The sequence below is a fragment of the Lissotriton vulgaris genome, chromosome 1_2 (genome assembly GCF_964263255.1).
Source record: "Lissotriton vulgaris chromosome 1_2, aLisVul1.2, whole genome shotgun sequence".
Taxonomy (NCBI): Eukaryota; Metazoa; Chordata; class Amphibia; order Caudata; family Salamandridae; genus Lissotriton; species Lissotriton vulgaris.
In genome coordinates this window covers 171,748,269-171,768,357 of record NC_141686.1, presented here as the reverse complement: position 1 = coordinate 171,768,357, position 20,089 = coordinate 171,748,269, and the positions used below count along the sequence as shown (strand labels likewise).

The 20,089-nt window shown below is 42.8% G+C and overlaps 1 protein-coding gene across 1 annotated transcript; it reads right to left on the bottom strand.

Moving 5' to 3' along the window:
- Positions 1-406: 406 nt before the first annotated feature.
- On the bottom strand, positions 407-15,705 carry LOC147734780 (protein NYNRIN-like). Its single transcript, XM_086953060.1, has 2 exons — positions 11,441-15,705; positions 407-5,884 (listed from the first exon to the last, which is right to left on the bottom strand). Exon 2 carries the CDS (start codon positions 4,369-4,371, stop codon positions 3,379-3,381), a length of 993 nt encoding a protein of 330 aa, XP_086809186.1. The 5' UTR covers positions 4,372-5,884; positions 11,441-15,705; the 3' UTR covers positions 407-3,378.
- Between the last annotated feature and the right edge of the window lie 4,384 nt (positions 15,706-20,089).

Here is a 20,089-nt window from a genome sequence, read left to right as displayed (position 1 = left end):
ATGCTCAAAGAAAAGGTGGCAGAAATGAAATAGTTCATAACCGTCGCATTTAAATATTTTGGGAATATTTTCGTTGAGGAAAATTCACAACGAGAATTTAGCACTAAAAAAATGCATGCCGTATTGTCGAAATACACGTGTGCCAATACATGTCAGGTTATAAGGTGGAAGAGGAGCTCCGGAGCGGTATAAGCAAGTACTTCCGAGCCGGCTAGTGAAACGGTTTTATAGCAGGGATGTGTTCAGAGCCTACTACACTTCTGCCATATGGAAGGACCTGTGGAGAGAGAGGTGTGCTAAACCAGGAGAGTATTTCCAGGGTTGGACTCATGGGGTATTGGGTTCCCAAGGCCTACATGCTCCGCAGAATACCCACTTACACCAAAAGAACTGTTGGCACGGAAACTGAAAAGTACAAAAGACCAGTTTATTAAGACCCCATGGGGTGGTGGTACATTCCTACAGCACCCTTTGGCAATGCAAGAAGTATCACACCGAACATCGGTGCAAGTCCTTCTTTTATACAGATTATACAGTAATAAAAAGGTAGGCGGTACATGGTTACAGAGTTTAGGTACATATATGGTAATTTTTGGAGCACAGCCAACTCATGGGAGGGGTTACAACTCCACTGGTCAGTTTGGCGGAACATTCCTAAGGGGTGACTGGTCAGATGGAACTGCGCATGTACAAGCTTGACCGTTACTAAAAATAGCCTGTTGCTGGGCAAACTCGAGCGGTCAGTGGCACGGTCAAAGGACTAAAGGGCATGCTGACCACGAGGCCGCTCGTTCCCTAAAATGGCCGCCGTAACATACAAAATGGCGTTTTCGAATAAGGCCAAGTTAAGGGAAATAACGTGTAGCAAAGCTAAGCGCTAACCCAGCCATCGTCAAATTACGACAGACGACCCTTTTAGCGTTTAGCTGAAGCTACCTCATAATGGACATAGTCGGGATACTCATCTTCTATATCAATTGACATGATTTGAGCCACTTCTTTATGAAGCATCAATACATTTTGGGCAAGAGCTCGTCTAGATGGAATACAAGCTGATAAACACTTGGAGCATAATGCAGGGCCACATTGTATACATAAACACAAGAAGAATAATATCCCAACTATGATACATAAGATTGTCAGTAGCTTCCAGCCCCATGTACTAAGCATTGACCAGAACCACCCCGAAAGGGTCCATGTACCATTGTCCGGATGTATTTCAGCAGCAATTTTATGCAATTTAGATACGGCATCATATGCAGATGGTGAGTTGTAAGGAACGTAAACGCAACAGCTACTTCCGATAATTCTACATGCCCCCCCTCGATCAGCTAGAACTACATCTAAAACCATCCGGTTCTGGAGCGTAACAATTGTAGATATTTGAAGCTCTTCAGTTATATTTCCCAATGCAAAAGCGGTATCATTAGCTACAGCCTCAACAACACGGGTCATTCGTCGTATCTTTCGACTGTTCAGAGCAGCTCCCACAAAAGAAAACAAACCCAAATTAAAATCCACATATTGTTGTAGTGCAGTATCGGTCTGATCAATGTCTTCCAGGACTACAGCACGTTTGACTCTATTTAACACAAAGTCATGATATAATATATAGTCATTATGGTACATTGGTGGGGCAATGAATACAGGGGGCAATACAAAAGAGATATAACATGTACCTAACCACCCTAACGGGAGACGATAGTAACCTTTATTGCCACAGATAAAATATGTATTTCGGGATGCTACGAATGATATGCCATTCAGACTGTCAAATGTAAGTGTAGTGTTACATTCACTTTTTCCAACAGGGATTGTACCTTTATTTCGTATGCAAAGATCAGCTTTAGTATCTATAACATTAATGACATGAGAGCTGGACATATTAATGTTCCGTTGATTACTGTAGATTCGGGGTGCAGACACGTTGTCGGGACGGTACTCTTCCCATTCGAATCGAGTACCCTCAGCTTGTGTATAGCCGTCCCGATCATGATAGCATATCTTGTTTAAACGGAAAAGCACCCCCCCTTTTGTTGGCCAGCGCAAAGTGAATCGAAGAGTATACCAAGCATTGCAGGAACCATTGTGGGAAAACGGGAATGGGATAAGTGGTGTGCCTCCTTTCTTCTGGTGCCCAGGCAACATCCCACACACCCAACAGTTAGAAGTGTTCGTCATATTGTGAGTATGATGCAAAATTTGAATGAAGCTATTGTTCAAATAAGCCTGTCAATGCCGTTCTTCATGGTAGGGTATGGTGAAATGAAAATGTTCAGATGGAGCCGGGGTAGTCGGCAGCAAATGTTCTCGTACAGGCACCACAAGTTCTACTACCCAGGCTATCACTGCTATTACCACAATTGTCAATACAAACAATATAGCACCAAGAATTATTTTGTCTCGTGATGCAGAAGGCGCCATAGTTCAAAAAGTTCACAATGTCTCAAATATACAACTAAAAAATAAAAATGTGAGTGCTGAGCTCCGAGGTAGCCGTTGTTTTCTTCTCCGGGGTCAAGACGGGTGTCGCTACTCTTGGCAGAACTGATCCCCCCCCCTTGAGATTCCCGGCTTCCGTTTCACAAACCCCAGAGCGGTAACCAACCAGTCTCGCACCCAAAAAAAAAAATCTTCTTCCTATCGTGGCCGCAGATTGTAGCGCTGTTGTCCAGAAACGGTGTGGTCCGGGAAGGCTCCCTCAGATTCGGCCGACGTCACAGCTGGGCTCTTTTCCTCGTCCAAGATATCTCTGTAGTCAGACAGCACAGTAGGATTCACCAGGTCGGGAGAGACGCGACGGCAGTGAGTTGAATGCACCCACCGCTTCCTGTTGGTCACTCGCACAGCCGTTCGAGTCGCAAGCAGGACTTGCTCGGGGCCACGCCACCTTGGTTCTAAGCTGTTCGCTCTCTCAAACGATTTTATCATACCGAAATCACCAGGACGAAGATTGTGAGCCTCTCCAATGGAATTGTCAGGGAGCGCTTCTCGAACCTGTTGGTAAATAGAAAGTAAATCATTTGTTAATCGTGCCAAATAATCGTTCATCATTATACAAGGCATATCATGTAACAATCGCGGCTTAGGAACTCCCCATATATTCATTGGCCTTCCAAACACCACTTCGTAAGGTGTGAGACCAGTTCGAGAGTGGGGCACTGATCTAATAGAGAGTAATGCTAGCGGCAAGGCATCCGGCCACTTCAAAGACGTGGACGCCACAATCTTAGCCAGTTTTAGCTTCAACGTGGCATTGTACGGCTCGACAAGACCTGCTGATTGAGGATGGAACACAGCATGGAACTTTTGCTGAATCCCCAATCCCTTTAGCACATATTCCACAATTTTCCCAACAAAATGAGGACCATTATCGCTTCACAAAAATTTGCAAACTCCATATCGAGGAAAGTACTCTTTGAGCAAAACCTTAGCCGTTGTCAAAGCCGTATTATCTTTCGTGGGGAAGGCCTCAACCCATTTGCTAAAAGCACATACCACCACTAAGACATACTTAAGGTTATTGCAACGCTCAAGCTGGATATAATCCATCTGAAGTACCTCGAATGGTGCAGAAGGTGGAACGAACCCTCCTTTCGGAGTATGCGTCCCTTTTGCAGGATTGTGCTGTAAACATATCAAACAAGTCTGCACTACTCTCTTAGCAGTGTTGGCAATCTCAGGATGCTCCCAAACTCGTGTTAACAATCGAGTGATTGCAAGAGCTCCAACATGTGCCAACCCATGTGTCATCTGGACCATCGCTTGCAAGTAAGCTGCAGGCAATTTCCATCGTTCCATGTCCTTGCTCCTCCAACAACCCTCATCATCCAGCACCCCTTCTGCTGCCCATGTTACAAGTTCTGCTTCAGTCGCTGATTTTTGGATGTCTAGTATCTCTGCTCTAGCATCATGCCATCGCTCGGCCTGCGACTTCACTACATACATGGGGAAGTCGTTTCGTGACATAGCTGTTTGTCTTGCTATAAAATCTGCAAAGGCATTGCCTTGTCCCACATTGTCAGTGACCTTTTTGTGTGCACTGCATTTGATTATCGCCACTTTCTTTGGACAAAGCAACGCATTTAGGAGATCACGCACTAGTTCTCCGTGCATAATGTGTACTCCATGCGAAGTCAAAAACCCACGTTCTCTCCAGAGTAGGCTGAAGTCATGCGCTACTCCGAAGGCGTACCGGCTGTCTGTGTAGATATTCACACATAAGCCAGCACTCAATTCGCAGGCTCTTGTCAAAGCTATCAGCTCCGCTGCTTGGGCTGATTTCTGGGGTATTAGTGCTGTTTCTACCACCGTCTTAAGTGTCGTGATCGCATATGCTGCAGAAGTTGTGCCATTGGCAGCCTCAAACATGATCCATCAACCCACAGTTCCCCATCCTCATCTGGAAGTGGCATATCCTATAAGTCGACACAACCCTTTGTTTGTTCCTTGGTCAGGAAAACACAATCATGGTGTTTTTCCTCCTGGCCTTCTTCAACCAGATATGGCAATAACGTGGCAGGGTTCAGGGTAGTGCATCTTTTCAGTGTGATATGTGGCACCAGGAGTGTGAGCTCATATCCTGTTAAACGTGTGCTCGTGAGATACTGCGTCTTTGTTTGATTTAACAGAGCATCTACTGCATGGGGAACTAGCACCAACAATTTGTGCGACAAAACTATTCCCTCACTTTGCATATAGCTACTGCTGTTGCTGCAACTGCTCGGAAACACCCAGGTAACCCTCGCGCTACAGGATCAAGGATGGCTGAAAAATACGCACATGGCCTCTGCTTATCCCCGTGTGCCTGCACTAACACTGATAACGCGCACCCATCTTTCTCGTGCACGTACAACGTGAAAATCTTTGTGTAATCTGGTGTACCTAACACGGGTGCAGAGCAAAGGGCCTGTCTCAATTGTTCAAAAGTATTTTGACATTCATCTGTCCATTCAAGGGGCATTGGTGTATTTTTGGACAATAACGCTAACAAAGGTTTGATAATGTGCGAAAACCCCATGATCCACTGTCTACAAAAGGACGTTAATCCTATGAAGGCGCGTACATCTCTCTGAGTGCGGGGAACTGGCGTATCTAAAATCGCTTGAATTCGATCTGATGTTAATGCACGCCCCTCCTTAGACAAAAGATGACCGAGGTAGGTCACCTTGGGTCTACAGTATTGCAGCTTTTTCTTAGAGACTTTGTGATTGTTCTGAGCCAAAAAGGAAAGCAAAGCAAGTGTACTCTCCTCACATTGTGCATAGGTGTCTGCAGCCAACAGTGCTACTCCGGATTGCAATTCAAAAGAGTCAAGCTGTCTTTTTAAAGCCTGGCTATAGATGCTAGGACTTTCTGTGTAACCCTGGGGAACACAACAAAATCTGTACGATTTATTATTTAACGTAAAACCAAATAAGTATCTGCTGTCAGGATGAATGGGGATGGAAAAGAACGCGTTTTTAAGATCAATAACAGTAAAGGTCGTTGCAGTTGGGGGTACCAATGTAAGTAATGTCGTGATATCAGACACCACCGGATATTGGGGAATGACAATTTTGTTAATTTCTCTCAAATCAATATTAAATCAATAGACTTTGTTATGTGTTTATCTAGGTTCCTGATCGATACTGTGACCTTATGCCCCTATTCGGCTATAAATCCATTTATTCCCTATATTGGCATAACTGTTCAAGTGCGATTTTCAGAGAAGTCATCTCTGGCCTCACACGAACAGAGCCACATTCCAGCATAGCTCTCTGCCACTTCCTTTGCGACCAATTAGTGCAATGACAGGGCAGGAGTCACTATCTGATATTCCTAGATTAACACTCCAAGTTCTTCAACAAGATAAAAACTCAGCAAACCTGGAAATCCCCGCTTGCTGTGTTTTGATTAGTAATGGAACTCTAATGAGCAACTGATAACTATCACTTCCTAGTGACATCTTTAATTGACGTCTTATGTCCAGCAAACTTGCGTCAAACCCGGCACCTGTCAGGTATAAATATTACCAACGTTGCCTTAAGCAATAGCTCGTTGCTCGTTGCCTGCTGTTAGCTGTCTGCAAGACCCCGTGTTGGTGAAGCTAGCACCCTGTCGCTGCAGACTGCTGTCCCCTTGGTGGTGAAGCTACTGATACCATTATCGCTGCTAAAGCGCGAACGATGGTGCAGTACGCTTAGGAGCTGAACAGCCGTCCCTCTGCGAAGACATCCAGCAGATTCCAGCTGCCGCGGACCCTGTCCCCCGCCTCCTCCTCCTCGACGTGCTGAAGAGAGCCGCTGCCTTTCTCCTGCAGAGAAATCCAGCTCCAGCGTTTCCAGTCTACCCTTGCGGGTGACTGGGATACCGAGTGCCCCCTGAAGGAAATACCAGACTTCCATCATTCTATTCAGAGGTATGGTGTTGACTAAACCCTTAGACGAGAATTCTTGAAGCAAACCTTGGCAAAACCAACTTAACTTAAAGCTACTTACTTACTCCCCTTCCACGTGTTAGGCTTAGGTCAGGCACACTGGGGTAGGCTTAGTTAGAAGCACCAGTTGAGTATTTTAGCCTAATGTATATATGACTGTATATATGTTTTATTACTTTTAAACCATTGTATGGCTAAGAAACCATATCAATGCTTTTACAGTTCTATTTCGCAATCCTTATCTTACTGTACGTACTTTTTATAATAACAAGTCTTGCAATTGTGGCAATACATTTCTCTTGTACGAGAAGAAAGACTGTTCAATAAATGTTAACCCTTTATTGACAAACGCCCGTCTCTCTATTCTCTACATCTCGTGAAAGTAAACTGCACTAAACTGACTGAGTGAAATACATGTCTATTGTTTCACACGACCCTAGAGGTTGACTCTTGATCTGAGGAGCAAAGTTGTCATGTTGCACGGTTGTTGGAAAGCTGAATCCCTTTTTGTCTGTGCCAGGGAAGCTGATCACTTCCCATGCAGAGAAGAAAGTTTCCAGTGACCTCTGAGCTAGTTGGTAACACACCCAATTAAGTTTAGCATAGTCAGTGGAGGCCTGGAATATCCGCAGTTCCACGTCGATACTACTGTTTATGTTATTCCAATGCGCAGGGCCTAGTGGGAAACTAGGAACTACACTACATGGCGTCCAACGTTTGGTAAGGCGATAAACTAACGCAAGACGTTAGAGTAACTCAGTCGTGCATATTTCACACAGACCCCTTTCTCCCGTCAATACTCCAATAGACGTCTGGAGTGGGTGAAAGGTTAAAATCCTCCCGAACTCAGTAGGAAGAGATTCCTATGTAAAGCTCTGGTTTATTCAACGTTGAAGGATACAGTGTTCCAAAATATTGTGCACCTAATCTTTGTCTCCTTGGAGACCTACTCTGCAAACCTTGCATTTTTACAAATGCCAGAAAATAACGGAACCACTGGGGCCGCAGTAGATGCGACTCAGCAAGGTCTTGAACACACAGACCCGGATGCAATTATCATCCCGGTCCACTTAAGAAAATCTATAACTTTAAAACTTATAGAAAATGGACTGACACCACAAGGTGGTACAGTAATTTTCGTGATAGAGGCTCACGAATATCGGCAGACAGAGGTATTCTATTCATGGATAAACTTTCCAGCGGTAAACTCTATAACAAAAGAGTTTCACTATTACAAAATAGAGAAACCTCCGGAAGAGTACGCTCCTTTCGAGGAGATTGAAATTCCACTTAAATTTCAAGAGCACCTGCTCTGGTTTAATGGCGCCCTAAAACACAATGATCACATTACCAGGCTCGGTCCACTAGGTAGACCAGGAGCAACGTGGCCGGTTCTAGCCAGCTACACACCACATCCTGACATTGTAAAAATGTCTAGAGAAGAGCTGTTAGTACAGCTAAGCACATTAATAAAAATACATAGGCAATTAGTCCAATATGTAATGCGGACTGCAACAGTCCAACCAGCTGTTAATGTACCACAGCTGACCCCTCATCAGGGGAACACTAATAAAATCACACCACAGAACATAAAGTCATGTCTTGGTAAAACACCCGTAAAACGGGAACAAATTCCTTTCTGGTTAGCACAGAAAATCACTCAAATAGAGGCAGTATTTCCTGATACTACCCTTATAGAGAAACACAGAATCTTGACCATCTGCCTTCCTATGGGAATCGCACCACACGTGGAGGACTGCGACACTTGGGGTACAGTCTTTGCTTCCATTTACACAAAAACACACGGTGTTCCGTCTATGGCGGTAATACCAGAAGTGCTAAAACAGATTCAAAATGAATACGGTCCAGAGCCCGCTTTAAATCTAGGTATGAAATTACTGAAAGACTTCAAGCAGGTCTCGGCTATATTATTAGCCAACGTAAAAGGAGAAGCAGCATCTGTGGCGATCCGCCAGAAGTTGAGGGAAACAGATATAAAAGATCCTGTTGAGCTTGCAAAAATCATAGAACAATGCTATGAAGAATTAGGTAGAGACAGCTTGGGTGGGAAACCGGTAAAGCCCCAACTGCTCGAAAATCCTGAAAAATTATTTATTAAAAATAATTTAAACACTCCTAAAAAGAGCTGGGATGGAAATAAACAATCCACTCCCAAGGAAAAAGTTTTCCAGTCCAGAGGAAGGTCTCCTCGACGGAGGGAAAGAACTCCGACTCGAGAACGCCAGTCTCCCCAGAGGGAGCCCTCTGAGAAAAGATATAACCTTAGAAATAGGGATAATCTGAAAAAACCTGATAGATATCAAAGTATTGATACACGTCCCTCTCGATCTTTTCCACAGAATTCGGAAAGAAGAGGACGGTCAGACCCAGGAGAGCACACCAAGTCCAAAGACAAGGAACCTGCTCAAAATAAAAAATCTCAATTTCAGAAAAAGAAGGTAGCCAGTATTAGAGTAATCAACCATGCCGAGAATACTGAGGACACAGTTGAAAAACGGGGAGTGGGCATTGACAATGTTGGACAGTGCAGCAGAAATCAGTATAGCGCGCAAGATCTTGATGAGTCATCTGGAGACAGTGGACACGAATGAATACATTCAGGTTGAAACTGCCGACACCAGACTTAGCGAGCCCCATAAAATATACGAAATAACATTGCGTATGGAGGGTGATAAGACTAGGAAAATTAGAGGTCTATTTTGGGATAAGCTCTCAAAAGGCTATGATATTCTGTTAGCTGAAAAAGATTGGCCCCCAGAGTTTGTCAGGGAGTGCCCTCGTGGCGAAGAAGTGATTATGCCTGCCTTCTCGAATCACATTCCGATTCACAAAAAATATACATATGCAAGGAAATGGGCAGTAGCCCAGGCACCTGCATTGTATAAAAATCATGTAGGATGGGATGAGGATTCTCCTCCTCACAAAATCCAATTAAAAAGTGAACCAACTGCCCAACGGCAGTATCCCATAAAACAAGAAGCTAAAAAACAAGTCAGGGAGATTTTAGATCAACTTGAATACCAGGGGGTGATTGAAACATGCACCTCTCAAATGAACAATCCTTTGTTTCCTGTCTCCAAGCCAGACAATTCATATCGTCTAGTTTTGGACTACAGACACCTTAACTCGTGTTGTAAAACTTTTGCAGTACAAAACTCGCATAGTGCAGCCCTAATGAATAACATAGTTAGGAAAAAATATAAAACGACATTAGACATATCTAATGGTTTCTTTTGTCAAAACATTGCACCAGAAAGCAGATATTTGACCGCTTTCTCTGCATTTGGGTCGCAGAAAAAATTCTGTCGACTCCCACAGGGGTTCAAGACCAGCCCAGGACTATTCTCAGCTAGGGTAACAGAGTTACTACAAATCTATGATGATGAGGCATTATCTTACGTAGATGATATTTATCTCACAGACGACGACTTGGATACTCATTTGAAAAGAGTGAACACCATTATACTTGGGTTCGCAGCAGAGGGTTACAAATTCAACTTTAAAAAGTCTCGAATTGCCCATCTGACAGTACTGTTTTTAGGGTACGAATTATCAAGTGAAGGGAAAAGCCTAGCGGACAACTTCTTAGAGAAGTGCCAGAAACGCCAGTCTCCCCAGAGGGAGCCCTCTGAGAAAAGATATAACCTTAGAAATAGGGATAATCTGAAAAAACCTGATAGATATCAAAGTATTGATACACGTCCCTCTCGATCTTTTCCACAGAATTCGGAAAGAAGAGGACGGTTAGACCCAGGAGAGCACACCAAGTCCAAAGACAAGGAACCTGCTCAAAATAAAAAATCTCAATTTCAGAAAAAGAAGGTAGCCAGTATTAGAGTAATCAACCATGCCGAGAATACTGAGGACACAGTTGAAAAACGGGGTGTGGGCATTGACAATGTTGGACAGTGCAGCAGAAATCAGTATAGCGCGCAAGATCTTGATGAGTCATCTGGAGACAGTGGACACGAATGAATACATTCAGGTTGAAACTGCCGACACCAGACTTAGCGAGCCCCATAAAATATACGAAATAACATTGCGTATGGAGGGTGATAAGACTAGGAAAATTAGAGGTCTATTTTGGGATAAGCTCTCAAAAGGCTATGATATTCTGTTAGCTGAAAAAGATTGGCCCCCAGAGTTTGTCAGGGAGTGCCCTCGTGGCGAAGAAGTGATTATGCCTGCCTTCTCGAATCACATTCCGATTCACAAAAAATATACATATGCAAGGAAATGGGCAGTAGCCCAGGCACCTGCATTGTATAAAAATCATGTAGGATGGGATGAGGATTCTCCTCCTCACAAAATCCAATTAAAAAGTGAACCAACTGCCCAACGGCAGTATCCCATAAAACAAGAAGCTAAAAAACAAGTCAGGGAGATTTTAGATCAACTTGAATACCAGGGGGTGATTGAAACATGCACCTCTCAAATGAACAATCCTTTGTTTCCTGTCTCCAAGCCAGACAATTCATATCGTCTAGTTTTGGACTACAGACACCTTAACTCGTGTTGTAAAACTTTTGCAGTACAAAACTCGCATAGTGCAGCCCTAATGAATAACATAGTTAGGAAAAAATATAAAACGACATTAGACATATCTAATGGTTTCTTTTGTCAAAACATTGCACCAGAAAGCAGATATTTGACCGCTTTCTCTGCATTTGGGTCGCAGAAAAAATTCTGTCGACTCCCACAGGGGTTCAAGAACAGCCCAGGACTATTCTCAGCTAGGGTAACAGAGTTACTACAAATCTATGATGATGAGGCATTATCTTACGTAGATGATATTTATCTCACAGACGACTTGGATACTCATTTGAAAAGAGTGAACACCATTATACTTGGGTTCGCAGCAGAGGGTTACAAATTCAACTTTAAAAAGTCTCGAATTGCCCATCTGACAGTACTGTTTTTAGGGTACGAATTATCAAGTGAAGGGAAAAGCCTAGCGGACAACTTCTTAGAGAAGTGCGCTGTACTCCAAGCTCCAAAAACGCTGAAGAATTTACAATCCATTCTAGGTTTTCTGAATTTCGGAAGAACTTATATTCTAAATTACGCAGAGAGGGTTAAACCTCTCTACGAACTAATTAAACCTGATTTTAAACAAATCAATTGGACTCAAAAACACACAGAAATTTTGAGATCACTGCAAACAGACATGTTAGCAAAAATAAAGTTAGATACACGTGACAACACACGTGATCTTGTAATCCGAGTCATCCCAGGAAGATGCGGATTCACATACCTAACCTCTAATGAGGGAGAAAAGGTACCAATTTCAATTAAATCACACTTGTGCACACAAGCAGAAAAAACATTCAGTCACACAGAAAGAACTGTGAAAGCAGTGCAAATCGCATTAGCAAATGAACGAGAACTAGCACACGGTAAAAGGATTAACATCCTCACAGCGGAATCCGCCTTCGAGGCGCTATTCAGCCCAGTAAACCTGCCTACAGTGTCACTGGATCCGAAATGGATACAGTGCATAGATTCTCTAGGAGCGGAAGAAATGAAATACTATTTCGCCCCGCAATTTGAAGAACTGAATGATTTAGAATATGAAGAAGAATATCCTATGCCAATCGAAATTCTGCCTCTCCCACAATACGCCTGTATAATCTATACAGATAGCTTTGTACAGCATTTCAACGTAGAGAGAAAATCCTACGATGCAGCATGTGCGATCATTAAAGGTCGTTGGCTGTGCGGTAAATTCAGACCGAAAGTAACAAAAACTGAATCTGTAAGAAACTGTTCGGTTCAGAGAACTGAAATCAGATCTTTAAAGATGGCGCTCGAAAATGCAGAACGTGAATTCTCGACACTTATCGTGTGCGATTCTCATTTTTGCGTCAACTCTTACAACAATAAACTGCAGAGTTGGATTGAAAACGATTACAAAGATGACACAGGTGCCACAATAAAGCATAAAATGCTCTGGAAACAGGTAGCTCTTTTTTTACAAAGAACTACAAAAGACTCACGTGATTCACGCACAGAGTCTTCAACGTGATGGCGTTCACGTTGCAGGGAATTCATTGGCTAATACAGCCACAGCGGAAGCAACTAAACCGGCTTCCATAGCCACAAAAAAGCGTACAGAAAAATACATAGACGGGGAAACCATGCTGGCAGTAAAAACGACCGTAAAAGGCGACTGTGCAGCACTACCCGTAAACTATCCACTCAATTATGCATACGTAATCGATGCAAACTCCGTTCCTTTTGCTCGAATCCCTGGAGTGGGGGACAGAGTAATTCCAAACAGGAGCAGGAGGGGCTTCCTCTTACTGGAAGCACACATGGGGTTGGGTCTGAGACACCAAACAATTAAGGTTTCTCTGAAAGAATTACAATCAGAGTACTGGTGGCCAGGAATGAGCATAGATATCAAATGTTTTGCTCAAAATTGTGAAGACTGCAACAGAGATCGCAGTAATGAACAGGCCAGTGTAGTTTCAGGATCCCTTCTAGACAGCATAAGGCGGTCTATCTGCGCAATCAAAGAAGAGAAGTGCGCCCCATTGTACACAGTTAAGGCTAAACACACTTAAAAAATGAGGCTTCCAGCCCTCGGCTGACGCTAGAACGGTTATAAAAGATTTGCGAGTCTTTATCGGCACATACGCAATTACCACGTTCCATTCTGATCAGGGTTCTGCTTTCAGCTCTCGAGCCTATAAGGAGGCCATGGCTAGCATGGGAATTGGGTTGCGGTATTCTTGTCCGTCGCACCCCGAAGGGAATAGTGTGGTAGAAAGAAAAAACCGGGACATAAAGCAATCTATAACAGCGAAGGTATTAGGTTCAGGCACTGGGTGGGTCAAACATTTAATAAGTGTCCAGACTAGTCTTAATAACATGCCAAGAAATTCTCTAAAAGGTTTCAGCCCATACGAACTATTGTTCGGAATTAGAATGCGTATTCAGGACCTCGATAGTCAGATGTCAGTGGTACAAGAAGAAACAACGCACTTTGATGTAAAGGATCGTTTGGCTGTTTTACAGGAACTGAATGAAACAAGAAAATCCTTAAGCAACATAAAGTTAAAGCAACAGCCAACTACCACTGACGAGGCACCACCAGCAACAGCCCCAGCAAGGCCTGTCTGGATTCCAAAGATTAGGGATCTAGTCAGAGAAAAGATCGCGGTTAAGAAGGAATTTGGGCCTTCTTATAGAAAAGCAGTACCTGTCTTGGCAGTCACCGGAACAAGATCAGTTGTGCTACCGCCCCTTGCTGGTAAAAAGGAGAACAGAGTTGTGTCCATCAACCTGGTAAAACCACAAGCATGTGGCCTATAATCAACAGTAGGCCCAGTGGACTCCCAAGAAACAACAGAATACCCAAACTTGCAACAATCCAAGAGGTTCAAACTGAAAGACTCATCACATTCGATCAGCCTGCGGTGCACAATGAAGGACTATGCAATAATGCCATGGAACTCGTGCCTCTTGAAACACAGATTGAAACAGTTCGTCAAGAAACAACACCAGTATACAATGATGTGGCATCAGAAAGTGCTACCGAGAGACAGATTGAAAGAACAATCCCATCAATTGACAGAACTGCCTCTGGTTATTTCATCAACTTCGACAACTTCTCTGAAGATCAATACGACCCCGAAGTGATGCCAGAAACAAAAAAGTATTCTAAAGAAAATACAACAGGACTCCTTCAACAAACCAAAGAATTATATCTGGATTCACCGTTGATGGAGCATTGGATTATCTCAGGGGTATTCATACTCCTACTATGCCTAATTTTAGTTTTAATTTTAGGAAAGTTTATTACAATTGAATGGACACAGCAAGTCAGAACATCAACCTAGTCCTGAAACCACACAGATCATCCCACGTGAAGAAAAGAGAACTGTCAACAGTAAATGTCACAGCAATTCCAATACCTGGTGGGGTAGTATGGGAGAAAACAGACTATGAGATATATGGTCCGGTCGAAATCCTGAAGTATCCTCATCAACTAAAGGTTTCCTTAAGTGACTTTGTAAAACCTAGTACATTCTCTGATGATTGGGACTTTAACAGTATTAATGACATGATGTCTGATTTAATAATGTCAGCTAGATTCACAGATCATGATTATTTACAAGGTTCATCTAGTTATGAGCAGTTATTCTGTTACACCCACTATGGTGATCACTACTTGCACAAATCTGCACAGCCTAGAAATGTTTTTATGTATAATCAATGGGAACATTGTGCTACACCACCTAAAAGAAGTTCTAAAGCATTTTTTGAGAAATTCAAATACTTCTCAGGGTTTAACACCAGTAATGCAGAAACGTTTTATTACAAACTGTTAGATAAAACAGGAATGAAAACAATGCTGACAAATTCTAAATTGATATATTCAGAAGCATTTTATGACAAAATGATGACATTTGGTTTTGATTATTGGAAAAATAATGTTGAAACGAAAACAATTTGGGGTACAAAAGATTGGCAGGTGCAAGGCATTGAAGCACTATTTAGAACCTGCATGATACCAGAACAAATGTTGTTTTTAAATGACACAATACACCAAACATCCTGTCTTGGCCTAGCTAAGATCAAATACCTTAAAACACCGTCTATACCAAAGCCAATACCTAAGAATGCAACTTCAGATATTGAGTTAGACGTATCACAAATTCTACATTTCAACAGAACACATCCTGATTGGAAAAAGTGGTTAATCTGGCCTACTGACACAAACAGCTGTCAAGATAGATTCCTGAATAAAACACAGGGGTTAAAAATGACCAGACTAGACCCGAGATACTCCCAGAGACAACATCCAGGGATAATAACAACATACAGTGTAGGGAAACTCTGCCTTGAATGGCTAACATCATCCACACTGGCTGAAATTAAGCAACACTTGTCTTTACTAAAAGATGGTGCTGATTTGCGCGATTTCATTCTTGGACCACGCAAACAGCGTCAGAAGCGTTTCATAGCGATCAGTATCTATGCTGCTAACAACGAGGCTTGGAAAGTCAAACAAATTGAAACTGCTGAAAAAATACGAGAAATTGATCGTATTAATTTGGAAAAATCACTTTCTGTGGTAGACAATGGGTTAATGACTCTGTCTTCCAGAATATATTCGTTGGACAATATTGTATCCTCTGCCTTTGATGTGATAGACAGAGACTTGCTAATGTTACAACATGGCCAGTCGCAATTACGCTCTATTATAGAATTAGGCTGGACGCTGCAAAATCTTCGTTCAGGCTATGTGCCTTGGCGTTTAAACAACACAACGTCATTATTTTCCAGTTTTAACCTTACTGATAAACAGATCAGTTTGGCACAGAAAGGAGCAGACTATACAATCCTGAGCATCGAAAAACTCGAGAGATTACCATTGACAATGTCAGAGAGTCCTGTCATTGAATGGATAATACACGGAATTATCACAAGTCCGATAACAACTTTCCGATTTAAAAAGTGCCTTGAGTACATACCTGCTGGCCAGTATGAACAATTGGGTAAAGGATATGTAAAATCAGAATGGAAATTACCATACACTCATTCTTGCTATAGTGACAGCGACAAAAATGTATTTCTTAGTGGTAAAAACTGTAAACATTCACTAAGCGGTATACTTTTGTGTCAGGGTATTAATTTACATGGAGCATGTGATGGAAATTCTAACAACCTTTCATGCCACCAGATAGTCACACCTGCAACTCAGATAGAGCCCTTCTTTATGCAACTTTCAAACGGGAGTTACATTCTTAGAACGGATCACAGATGTTGTGGCCTTGTGCCAGGGAAAAGTTATCTAGTAAGAGTAACATCCATGGTTAAATGCTGTATGCAAGCATTGTTTCCGAGTGGGCCTGCAGACACAGTGACTCCCATCTGGCCTCGTCTGAATCTCTATTCTATACGAATTGATACTTTAAGCAAAATGAAATCTGTACTTTTACAGACAACAGTGCCTATAACGTCATCAAAAGAGACGTATGATCTTCTAGTTGCAAGGACAGCTACTGAAGTTCATGACCTTTTATCAACAAATTGCCCCGTGCATTTCGTAGAAATGTTGAGCCAACTCCTTAACATGTCTAGTGCCACAAGCATCCCAGACATATTTAAGACAGTCTTTACGGGACTTCTAACACCCTTCCAGGCAATTTTGGGAATCGTTCCTAATTTTGTACACTCTGTTTTTGGCGGCATACCATTATTTTTGGGACTCGTCGCAGGGATTTTATTTGTGACCCTCCTGCTTCGTTATGGCAAGCCGAAACTCAGACACAGCTCCCATGGGAATGGAAGAGACAATCCTAGCAATGCGCTACCGGGACAGGATAACTAACGTCCTTGGATTGGCCAGGCTGAGAGATCTAAACATGACCTGGTTCCTTTCATTCAGACCTATATGGCAGAACTGTATCTTACCGGTACTAAGATGTATGCTATGCGGCGATGAATGCGTGTTGGACATCTGTCTTTCACTTCCATCAGCAGTACCAATGGACGTCGATACTTTGCTCAGTCCAATAACGGCTCACGCATTGTGTTGTCCCCAGCGGCTACCAATCCTGATGACAGCATTCGTTGAGACTCCTGTACTACGACTAGGTGGTAACAGTGGAGCGAGTGACAAAAGCAACATCACCCAGGTACGACCTTCTGTGAGCATTGCTGCTCCTGACTACGATGACAGCAATCATTCTCACACCTGCCAAGTTACAGCGCTATCTAATTTGGTTGAACTATCACCTGATTTTGTAGACCAATTCTTTGAGAGCCTGTCTGATACGATGTTCTCACCCGTACAGAAACAATAACTTTTGAGAAGCTTTCCGACTCACAGCGTTCTCATGAACTCTGAATTCGGCCTTCAGTTTTGATCAACAAAAACTGCAGAAAGTGTTGGAACTCTATTTCCCCGTTCAAGCATTAATTCTTTTTGAATTGGATATTTTTAATATTGATTTTTTTTTGGCACGAACAATTCTTTGCTTAACGTAAAAACTATTCTTAGAGAACAGAAGCTTCAAAACTTCTATTTTTAAACACATCTAGAGACATAACAACATTACATCAGCCTCTAGCACATGTTATTGCAATGCATTTATATGTGATGATTTATCTCGCCCTTCTTCTGTCAGAGATACTTCATGTGTAATTCTTTTTGCATAATCGTTCATTGATTTCATATGCAAAAATTTTTTGAATGATTTCTATGCTTCAAAAAACGTACAGTACCTACATTTCACGTATGACAAATACGCCTATTTCGAATGCATATATGTATTTTGGGGTGGGCAATGTTACACATGCATCCTATTGCTCTAGTTTTAGTAATTTGATGGACATGAATACGTGGAGTGGGTGTTATGTGTTTATCTAGGTTCCTGATCGATACTGTGACCTTATGCCCCTATTCGGCTATAAATCCATTTATTCCCTATATTGGCATAACCGTTCAAGTGCGATTTTCAGAGAAGTCATCTCTGGCCTCACACGAACAGAGCCACATTCCAGCATAGCTCTCTGCCACTTCCTTTGCGACCAATTAGTGCAATGACAGGGCAGGAGTCACTATCTGATATTCCTAGATTAACACTCCGAGTTCTTCAACAAGATAAAAACTCAGCAAACCTGGAAATCCCCGCTTGCTGTGTTTTGATTAGTAATGGAACTCTAATGAGCAACTGATAACTATCACTTCCTAGTGACATCTTTAATTGACGTCTTATGTCCAGCAAACTTGCGTCAAACCCGGCACCTGTCAGGTATAAATATTACCAACGTTGCCTTAAGCAATAGCTCGTTGCTCGTTGCCTGTTGTTAGCTGTCTGCAAGACCCCGTGTTGGTGAAGCTAGCACCCTGTCGCTGCAGACTGCTGTCCCCTTGGTGGTGAAGCTACTGATACCATTATCGCTGCTAAAGCGCGAACGATGGTGCAGTACGCTTAGGAGCTGAACAGCCGTCCCTCTGCGAAGACATCCAGCAGATTCCAGCTGCCGCGGACGCTGTCCCCCGCCTCCTCCTCCTCGACGCGCTGAAGAGAGCCGCTGCCTTTCTCCTGCAGAGAAATCCAGCTCCAGCGTTTCCGGTCTACCCTTGCGGGTGACTGGGATACCGAGTGCCCCCTGAAGGAAATACCAGACTTCCATCATTCTATTCAGAGGTATGGTGTTGACTAAACCCTTAGACGAGAATTCTTGAAGCAAACCTTGGCAAAACCAACTTAACTTAAAGCTACTTACTTACTCCCCTTCCACGTGTTAGGCTTAGGTCAGGCACACTGGGGTAGGCTTAGTTAGAAGCACCAGTTGAGTATTTTAGCCTAATGTATATATGACTGTATATATGTTTTATTACTTTTAAACCATTGTATGGCTAAGAAACCATATCAATGCTTTTACAGTTCTATTTCGCAATCCTTATCTTACTGTACGTACTTTTTATAATAACAAGTCTTGCAATTGTGGCAATACATTTCTCTTGTACGAGAAGAAAGACTGTTCAATAAATGTTAACCCTTTATTGACAAACGCCCGTCTCTCTATTCTCTACATCTCGTGAAAGTAAACTGCACTAAACTGACTGAGTGAAATACATGTCTATTGTTTCACACGACCCTAGAGATTGACTCTTGATCTGAGGAGCAAAGTTGTCATGTTGCACGGTTGTTGGAAAGCTGAATCCCTTCTTGTCTGTGCCAGGGAAGCTGATCACTTCCCATGCAGAGAAGAAAGTTTCCAGTGACCTCTGAGCTAGTTGGTAACACACCCAATTAAGTTTAGCATAGTCAGTGGAGGCCTGGAATATCCGCAGTTCCACGTCGATACTACTGTTTATGTTATTCCAATGCGCAGGGCCTAGTGGGAAACTAGGAACTACACTACAACTTTGTCGTCAGTGTCTTTCTTAAGGATCGGAAGAATAGGGCTGTTACAGACATTGTAAGGAACTTTCTCCACTACTCCTGCAATGATCAAATCCTGAACGATGTGCGTCAGAGCAATTTCACCTTCCCTAGAGAACTTATACTGTGGTACACGTGGCAAAAGTACTCCCTCCTTGACAGTAATTCGAATAGGCGGAATGAGCATCTGTCCCACATCCGTATCTGATGTCGCCCATAACGTGTGTGGGAGAGAGGCTAATGCTTCAATTTCCTTCATTGTGCAAAATCTGTCTGAATCTGGGTAATTGTCGTTCAAAATAACCCGCACTCCTTCAGGAGCGCAGCGTATCGTTGCTCGAAAATATTTAAGCAAGTCAATGCCCATAATGTTATCTGGAGTGTGAGGTGACAACAAAAATGGGCAAAAGCTGAAAAATGTGTCAATACAAAGTGCAAGAGGTTGTGATAATGGGCTAGGAGAGGGTGTGCCATCAAACCCTATACATGTTATCGTTTCGCCAGACAGGGGAGCCCTTGGAACCAAGTTTTTAGACAATGCACTACGAGTAGCTCCTGTGTCAACTAAAAACTGATCAGTAGAACCCAAAATGCCCGCTGATACATATGGACCTCTTTGATCTACTGGCACTTCAACTGATTCCGCACCCCATCCTACGCAATCCTATGCATGCACATAATCCTGATGCTCCACATTCTCACCCTCCGATATCTGATACTGATTCCGTCTATCGAAGATATA

What these genes read in the sequence shown, in the direction of transcription:
- LOC147734780 (XM_086953060.1), bottom strand. Translation starts at nt 4,371, where the DNA reads ATGTTTGAGGCTGCCAATGGCACAACTTCTGCAGCATATGCGATCACG.